Source organism: Mercenaria mercenaria, chromosome 11 (assembly GCF_021730395.1).
Source record: "Mercenaria mercenaria strain notata chromosome 11, MADL_Memer_1, whole genome shotgun sequence".
In the NCBI taxonomy this organism is placed as follows: domain Eukaryota; kingdom Metazoa; phylum Mollusca; class Bivalvia; order Venerida; family Veneridae; genus Mercenaria; species Mercenaria mercenaria.
Window position 1 is genome coordinate 78,385,224 of NC_069371.1, and position 9,779 is coordinate 78,395,002.

The window sequence follows — 9,779 nt, forward strand, 5'->3', positions numbered from 1 at the left end:
TCTTATAAAAAATATATTATATAAAATTATCTTTCTTGTTAATGTAGCTTTAAAACATCTTATTTCTAACGTCAGTAATACTTTCGTATGAATAGCAGTTAATTTAACAAATTTCACAGCTTAAAATACTTACAGCAGTGCCCGTCGTCTGACATTTTTATTGAAAAATCGTTCTGCATGCTGCTATTATTCTCATGGATATTGGTGAAATGAAAATAAAAAGCCGAAGCTGTGTTCCTTAAATAGACCAGTGTCAACGCTTTTGAATTTTACAATTAGACATATAGGTCACGGACTTCGTTTCCATGGTAACATCAATTTAATTCAAGACACCATAATTTTATACTGAAATTTGAACAAATTTAGAGCTTAGTTTTAGTATTTAAGTAACAAATTATCAACGGAAACTTGGAAATAGGTATAACAAATTAAACTGTCCATTTTTTATTTGTAAATGACCGTAATAAGTTACCTTTCAGCTAACTATATTCCCAATCACATCAGTTACCATCGTCCATTTTCTTACATTCCGCATAACAATTCAATATAATTACATAAAAGAAGCAAAATATTGATCATTTTTCAGAGCAAAAGACTAATAAAAAGTATTTCAGCAAATAATGGCTGTTTAAAAACAGTTCAAATAAAGTAAAAGCACAGAATAACGTACTTTCAAAATAAAAGCTATTAATTTTGCGCGGTAACTGACACGTAACGTCATGACGTCAATGACGTCATTTTAAGGCAACAATGTTTTGAAGCGTTTCTGCGGCAATTCATTCATTACTTCTGCATTATTAAACCATTAAACATAAGATCGGAGGCAGGTTGAAGATTTATTTCCAGAAGAATGGATATACAAACACATTTAGTTTGTCGTAAACGTCGTCGTAAATCGTCACGTTAGCTTCCGGTTGGACATGCGCACTTACATAAATTAAGGTAACCTACCTCCTTAACGTTAAATGCATAAAATATTATTCAGAAGATAAATACCTACAGTCATAACAAAACAAAATAAGTACTTTTTAAATGTTTTGTTTAGTTTAAAACGACATAAGCGTGTTATATTCTAAATACTAAAACGGGAGACAACTGTATATGACTGAATATAAAGTCAACTACGTGATTATTTAGCTTGTCCTTGTAAAAGGAAATACGTATATGCTGGCGGGTTAACAAACCGACGCGTTTGAAGTATTTTTGTAAGCATTTTCATTTTTCACTCAGCTTTACTGTATCCTGAACATGCTTTGAATCAGCATGAAGAAACAAATGCTAACACGTATCGGCATCACCAAAGGGCAATCATGATGTTATATCAGGAATTTGGCAGGACAATGATGTTTTTGTGTTTGTTATCATTTTCCTTTACTAAATAAAGCGTTTCGCTGGACTGACATTTTGTGAACTGTTGAAATCTCATATGTAACTAAAAATTATATATATTTCTAATATTTCTCCTGAATTAAGAAGAAAAGAAACATATCAAATGTTTTTAACCCCGGTTACCATGCTGGACACGATTGATTCTGCCTTTGCGACCAGTGTAGATCATGATCAGCCTGCATATCCGAGCAGTCTGATCAAGATCTGCACTGTTCCCCATTCAGTCAGTATCGTTTTGGTGTGCACCCCTTTTGACAGATAATGGTACATGTTTACTGTCCAAATTGAAAGATGGGCCAGTTCGTTATAAAAATTCAGCAGGATAAGGGTTAAAATACGGGCCAAAAATACAAGTTAGAAGTTTTGTTACGGAAGATATACATATTTGTAGATGACTTATCATAAATGATATTGCTATGATATTAATAATTAATTGCTAAATTGCTGATATTAATAAAGATGTTCATTCCACATTCCAATACTGTAATCCAATACTGGACTTGCCAAATAGTATAGTCAAACTATCTGGGACACAGGGCAAACTCAGTGAATAAAATGTTCGATGTTTTCGTAGTTTATGATGCTGTTTTTTAAATTTTGATTTTAGCAAACTTTACTTGCAGCAAGTATAATTTATCACGAATATTATGACTATTGTATTCCTTTATTTGTCACGAGTTGGTGTTCGTGCTTCCCCGTAATTACTGAGCAAAGAAACTCGACAAAAAAAGTAGACGGTGTTTTATGTATAATGGGAGCGAATGAAAATAGTTTTAACTATTTACAAACAAACCATTCAAAAAGTGTTTTATTACAGGCCGTCACAAATATTTGTGTTTTCAAATTTTATGTGCATCCACGTTATGGCCTAGTGGTTTCAAGCGGCTGCGTTCCTTAAACGTGGGTTATCCAGTTAACATGTAGACCAGTCATATAGCAAAATCTATGCACTGGCTATTTATATAAGGAGTCATCACTAATATAAGTAATTATGTATAATAATTAACTTGTTAGGGTCAAAAAAGCACTCGTGTGTAACAGCAGTGGAGACAGGTATGCACCAATCCGGCTAATGACCTTCCCTTCAGTTGATAAGACAATCCATTGTAATCAGATTGCCCTCAGGCTGAATACACAGTTAATGCAAATGTACGTATTATTTTATACTTTTTTGGAGAATTTACTGCATCGATAGCGAGGTGTTTATTCAAAACAAATAACGGTGTAAGGCAAGGAGAAGTTTTCACTCTTGGATCATTCAATATAAATGCTAGATGTGGAAAAGGTAAATATATTTTATATCGTGTAAATGTATGTACAAGAATTTAAGGAGGTAAGAGCGGGTTGTATCAGGTTGTATCACTGAGGCGCAGTGAAATAATGTGAGTTCATAAAAACATGTAAGTTACGTTATCATACTACTTTATAATCTGCCTCATTTTGTCCACGTAGTCCGCCCGCTTAGCTCAGTAGGGAGAGCGTTGGTCTACGGATCGAGTTCGATCCCCGAGCGGGGCCTATGTTCTCCGTGACGATTTGATAAAATACATTGTGTCTGAAATCATTCGTTCTCCACCTCGGATAATTCATGTGGGGAAGTTGGCAGTTACTTGCGGAGAACAGGTTTGTACTGGTACAGAATCCAGGAACACTGGTTAGGTTAACTGCCCGCCGTTACATGACTGAAATACTGTTGAAAAACGGCGTTAACCCCCATACCCCCACCACCATCAAAAAAAAAAACAAAAAAACATTTTGCCCACACTTTCTAATTTCAGACTGTATTGAACGTTTTCTGATTTAGTACTAAAATAGATAGAAGAACTATTTAGGACTGAAATAATTATGTACAATATTCCTCCTAGTACGAAAATATACAAAAATGTTATATAGTACTGAAAAACATGTGTACATAAGAGGTATTGAGAACTGAAATATATATATATATATGTAGGAGTTATCTAGTACTGAAATATACATATGTGTTATATAATACTGTAATATAAAAAAGAGTTATTTATTACTGATATATATACATAATTTATTAAGTACTGAAATATATACGAGTTATCTATATATCTTTAAAATCCTTTTACAAGAAACATTATCAACTTATGTATACATTTGCATTTTTAAGAACGCGTGAGTAAGTTATATTTAAACAGGGATCCGAAATTAATTAATTCAACAACATGTATTTATTCAAATACTTTTTGAAATCTTCATATTACATTTAATTACAATGAACCAAGTCAGTGATAAAAATAGATACAAGTAAGTAAATGGTATAACACAATAACAATAAAGACAAGTTGAATGTGATAAATCAATCTTGACATGATATATGAATGAACGTTTTCTATATTAACGATGTAATTTGTCATGATGTTATATAGATATGCATATTAGTAAATTTTGTACGTATGTTCTCATGCGAGTTGAACATGTTTATGTGTGTAGCTGTACAACTTGTGTCTAGTTCCATCGCGTGTGAGGAGATTATAGTTTACACATGGAACACGTTATTATAAGGCAATAAAAATATTCATAATTTTGTTTCTGCGCAAAAGTCGTTCATAATTTCAGTGCATTATATGTGAATTGCCTACAAATGTTCAAACAATATGCACGATGCGTCACACACTTTGCGTAATTTTTAAGTAAACTATATGAGATTTAAACGATAGTTTTCTTTGCGGTTATTTTTAAGTTTCCTTTCTGAAAAAGATCTATCAATTGATAGCTTTTAATGTTTTTTTTTTTTTTTTTTCGTTTCAGGTTATGAGAAATGGAAAACATACGATTAGCATTATTACTTGTAAGCATGTTCAGCGCATGTGCACAAGCACAGCAGGGGAAATGTCCAGTGGGCTGTTACTGTAAGCACAGATTTGTAGACTGTCAATCGTTGATGGATTTTCCGCTTGACCTTGCCCTTGATACAGAGCGTATCCGACTATCCCATATGAACATTGGTGAAATCCCAAAGCACGCATTCAGCTACTTACCGAATGTTACTTTGATTGAAATTGAGCAGTCAAATGTAGGAATTATTGCTGGGTGTGCCTTTAAGAATATTTATTCTTTGCAAGAAATATTGTTTGATAAAACAGTCATCGGCAATGTAGAAAGCTTTGCCTTTAACGGTCTGTCAAAGATGAAACGAATTGAATTTCTGAAAAGTCGGATAGGAAGGCTGAAATCGTTTGCATTTTATCAGTTGTCAGAAATTGCTAACATTAATTTGCTCGAAACAAACTTTCTGTACTTCTACTCGAATGCATTGTATGGAATAAACAACGTTAGCACGATGGTTCTAACCAGCAATAACGTCAGTGATATTGTAACTGACGCTTTCAGAGACGTCAAGGTTGACAATTTGCTAGCAACATCCAACACGTTTTGGAACATGCACTGTGGTGTTTTAGATGTAATGTTTCAATCTGCAAACACATTTTCATTCTCCAGTAACACATTCTACTGTAACTGCTCCATTTCGTGGATGCTAAGCACATCAGGAAGACAGAAGTATGCAGAAATACTCCCTGACAGCAGATGTCACGGACCGGGAAAAATGAACGAAACAACAAATCTAGCAAATGTTAAGTTTAGTGATCTTAACTGCAAGAACAAAAAGGAGGATCATACGCCTACCTGCAACGAGATTAAAATAAAGATATTAAATCCAACATGTAATCCCAGTGGTAGACCTGGAAGGCAAGGAAACGGAGGTACAGGAGAAGAAGGAAAAGGCGACAATGGGGCGTCATCGCTCGTATTTACATTTCAAATCTTTGTTGTTTCCTTTATAACTGTTTTCTTGACTATTTTATAGAATCAATTTTATTTTAGCTGTTTTTAATACAACACACTTCAGTTCTACATTAGCCAAGTTTGAAAACATAATGATAACTTGTTATGTTACGGGACCAGGAAAATTTAGTCGGAGTCGATTAGACAACTAATATTGCCAAAGTAATATTCGAAGTACTTAATTCACGTATTAATGCAAGTATACAGTGGTATGAAATCAATTTTCTCTGTGTTAAGTAAAAATAACAGCTGTAATATATGTGTAAATCAGTTGATAACATCGCAAATTAGTCCTACAAAGATTTCAATAACTATTTGTTTTTGGCTTCTTCTTACAGTAACATTTTCTCATTTCATTCTGGAACGCGATCAATATTTTAAGGAATGCGAATGATTTATACAAAATTTATCTTCACAATAAATAACGATTCTATTTTGTTTCTTTATATTTTACATTATCCATTTATCAAGGTTCAACAAAACTACATTTATCGAGGTTTAACAGATTTAGTTAGTTTTAACGTTTTATATTTAAACATTGATCGATCAGTCACATTTTAAACTCATTTGTCATTTACTTTCCGTGGCGAATTTGCAAGAACATGTTGGTTCACTTCTAAACAGATCACGAATAAAACATATTTTCTGACAGCCGATAGCTTCTAGGTATTTGTCCGATCAAAAATCGAAACTAGCCTTTGCCAACTAACATACGCACATCCTCGCATATGTTCGGCAGGTCAAAATGTGGACAGCGCGTAAAAACCTATAGATGTGAGGTGCCCCATTTACATTCACTGTATTTCCATTTGGTATTATTGCCACCGAGATTCGTACTGTATTTTTTAAAAATTCGTACTTTCAAAAAAGGAATCAAAGATATCCCGGTCGCGGCAGAGCTTCAATAGGTGGGCAAGAAAGGAAAACGTAGCAATGGTGGCCGCAGCCATATTTGTTTAGAATTGTGTTACAGTCACTCGGCCTCCAATATTGCATTCCCGCCACTGACAGAAAGAAGCAGTTCCTTATTCCTTCTTTTTCCATTTCTCTGTGTTTGATAAATTGCTTGGACCCTATTTCATATCATATTTTAGATTATTAAACGATTATAAATCACCTAAACATGATTTAATGTCTATTTTTACCTTTAAACCACACTTCTTAACGGAACTACTTATGCAAATTATTATTTTGAAAAAAAAGTACAACCTGTATTAAACAGCCACTTGCATTAAGCAACCAGTCAGCTTATTACAACATTGGACATTTGTTCTACATTTAACTTGTGTTCAGCGGCCATCTGCCTTAAGCAGCTAGATTGGGTCATTCCCTGGCTGCTTAAAACAAACAAAATGACTGTAAAAATATAATAGATTATATCCTCCCGTTAGTGTAATCTATAATTGCACTGGTATAAATTACACTTTTGAGTAAATTGAAAATAATCACATCGCATGTTTACATAACATAACATAACATATACTTTATTCAACATAAAATTGCATACATACAATTTATAGTCAAACAGTACAATTTGTGTAAAGCATAACACATGACCTTAGTTTCAAACATTTAACTGAGAAGATTCAGTAGATTAAAACCTATAACACTATTATATCATAATTCCTGACAATAAAAAAGTATGAAGAGAACTTGATCATAATCTATTCCTAACATGTTTTTGCTACAACACAATTATGTGCAAGGTAAGTGTCACAAATTGACATACGGGCCTTATTTTATCTGTAGTGTAAATGCAGGTATTGCATCATCTTTTTGTAAATTTTTGAGTTATTGAGGTAAATGTCAGATTTCACGCATGAAATACCTCTCATGTTTTTCTGTATTTCATAACATAAATTTCCATGTAAATTTCATTAAATTCGGTTCAGTAATAAGAAAGTTGATATTTTATAAACTTCAGTAATTTATGTTTTTATCCCCAAAACCACTATAATGGGCCTCAAATTGTCAATCTAAATTCGCGCCAAAGTAGTTAGATTTCCCGGCTATATCGTGAATCCCGTGAAAATGACAATAGTCATAGCTCACGGCTTAGCCGTGAATCCCATGAAATTTAGTATTTGGCGGGACATTATCCTTTAAATAGACTGGACTAGATATGCCTTGCGCACACCACCTTACGACTTTATAGACGAATCTATGTCTGAATTATTTTCTTGCTAGAAATTTATGCTCGATCGAGGTAAGAAATTTATTTGTTAGATTTTTGTATGATTTTTGCATTACGATTTTTATTTGGTAAATTTTTGTTCATTCTACAGAATTCTGTAACATTTACTTTTCGGCATATGATTTTAGCTAGTTTCGGTATGTCAGGATGATTTATTAAATTTTTCAGACTTTTGTAAATTATTTGGAAAGAGGAATCTAAAATGTTTCATTTATATAAGATGTAAAATTTGTACTGAAATTTGTAACATGATAATTGTAAAGCACTGTTTCAAAAACTTATGTCAAATATTTTGTTAATTATGGAACGCCATCACTGCACTGTATTGTTATGTATAACTCTATATGGCAAGTCTAGTACCATGTATGTAATATATTATTGTAATATGAAATTGTGTGCCAGTCTATTGCATACACATACAATGTCCGTTTTAGTGTATGGCATTTGATATTATATGGATGCCAACTATCATATAACGTTTGATTTACATTGAATTTTGTTAATTTGTAGTTGTAAATAATAGCTGCAGTTTATCATGTCCGTATCTATAATGTTTCATCATATACTTTTCATATCTTTTTCATACTTTAACTTTAGTCTTTTAAGTAAGTAATTTTTTGTAATAATGGAAGTAATAAGTGACGTATTTTAATCATGTGACGTCTGAACTTAGTAGCACATATATTTTGTATAAGTAGCACGTATTATTTATGGGAGCCTACGGAGGTATGGTGTACCCAAAGGAGCAGTTTTATGCCCTGACTTATTTGTTTTGCTATGGTGCTTACCATATGTTATATATTTTAGCTTCTTCCGCCAGACGATTTTCCTGGTGATGCCATAACCCGGAAGTACAATGCCCGAGGTTCACTTGTCTTCACTCGCCTGGATGTGATATTCCCAGCGCAGAGCTTTCGTCCCATGGTTGTGCCGTAAACCGCAAAGACGATGATTTTTGTTATCCTCTGAAGTCAGCTCAGGGATGCAATCACCTACCACTATAGGGAGCCAACACGGAATCAACGTATTCACGGTTTAAAGGGACTGTATTCTGAATTTAGAAATCTGTTTTGTTTGTGCTACTTAAAGTTCACAATTACATTAAAGACCTGTGTCACGTCAGATTAGAATGGACTATAAGAACTTTTGTATCTAGAGATACTGAACTTTCTTTTTTTTTTTTTTTCTTTCTTATAATCAGTTTTTTTTTCTTTTCACATCTATTCATTGTAAATAATCATCTTTTGTAAATAAATTTGTAAATATTGTAAAGGGTGTTGATTTGTTCTGATGGTTACTGTCGCCGGTACGGCCTTTCCTGTCACAGTAAGTACTAGTAACTTTTGATTGTAATACAAAACAGATTGCAGAGTTTATTTCCCTTGCATTGTTTAAGTTAAACTAATTTGTGTTATATAATAGGTATTATTGGACCTCTGGCATTGAGCCTCGCATTGAGACACGAATGTACTTTTAGCATATGTGAATACTACGGCAAATGTAAGTCACGGCTCAATTTCGAAATTCAGCAATATATAAATAAAATAAGTGGCTTGCCATTACATATATATACATCGGTATCGAAATCACATTATTTCGTGTTTCATCCTCATAACTCAATGACATATAATAAGAAATTAGGAATTACATTGATGAGTTATACGAGAGCATCCGCAAATAGATTTACGTTAAGGCAGTAATCGGGGTTTAGATACGATATATAAAGACTAGTTCTTTGACAGAAATGTCCAAAAGTCAAGGTGTGTCGATGTTATGTAAATATTTTTGTATAAGGTTCGTGTCGATGGACCAAACTTCGGTCGGCCTTTCCGAAAACCGAAAATAAAAGACCAGCTCGTCGGTCTACGTAAAATTAAATCCACTGCCTGGGGAATGTAGTCAAATATTGTATCAGGAAAATATTGACAACAATTCACAGGTTAGCGTTTGCAGTTCAGGTATATTTTTGTTGGACTTTCCTCCGGGAAAATTTAATATTTTTTCTGATAGAGGGAGAAATATTTTTGAGATCATTTAAAAATGATACATTGTAGTTTCAGTGTAATATCATCTAACTTATTACAATTGTGTAAAGTAGCTTTTCTCATAATGCCATCATCAGAAAGGAATCTGAGGCAGAGTAATCGCTTTTGTTGCTCGAATAAGAATTTATTTATCTTCTTTTCATGTTTTCAGTGGTATATTGTAATACAACACAATAGTCATAATGTTCAAGAACAACACTAAAACACGGAAAATTATCAGAAAAGAAAATTCTAATCAAACTCAGTCAAGTTGTACACATACACCGTCAAGAGCATTTACATGTTTCACCAACAAAATTTAAACGTAAGTAACATATGGAGCATTCATAGAATTACTG

The 9,779-nt window shown here is 33.2% G+C and overlaps 1 protein-coding gene across 1 annotated transcript; it reads left to right on the forward strand.

The window, feature by feature from the left end:
• Positions 1-2,517: 2,517 nt before the first annotated feature.
• Positions 2,518-6,277, forward strand: LOC128546186 (slit homolog 3 protein-like). Its single transcript, XM_053518347.1, has 2 exons — positions 2,518-2,674; positions 4,168-6,277. The coding sequence occupies exon 2, from the start codon at positions 4,178-4,180 to the stop codon at positions 5,222-5,224; it is 1,047 nt and encodes a 348-aa protein (XP_053374322.1). The 5' UTR covers positions 2,518-2,674; positions 4,168-4,177; the 3' UTR covers positions 5,225-6,277.
• Positions 6,278-9,779: the final 3,502 nt, after the last annotated feature.

Coding starts and splice junctions, on each gene's coding strand:
- LOC128546186 (XM_053518347.1), top strand. CDS start 4,178: ATGGAAAACATACGATTAGCATTATTACTTGTAAGCATGTTCAGCGCA.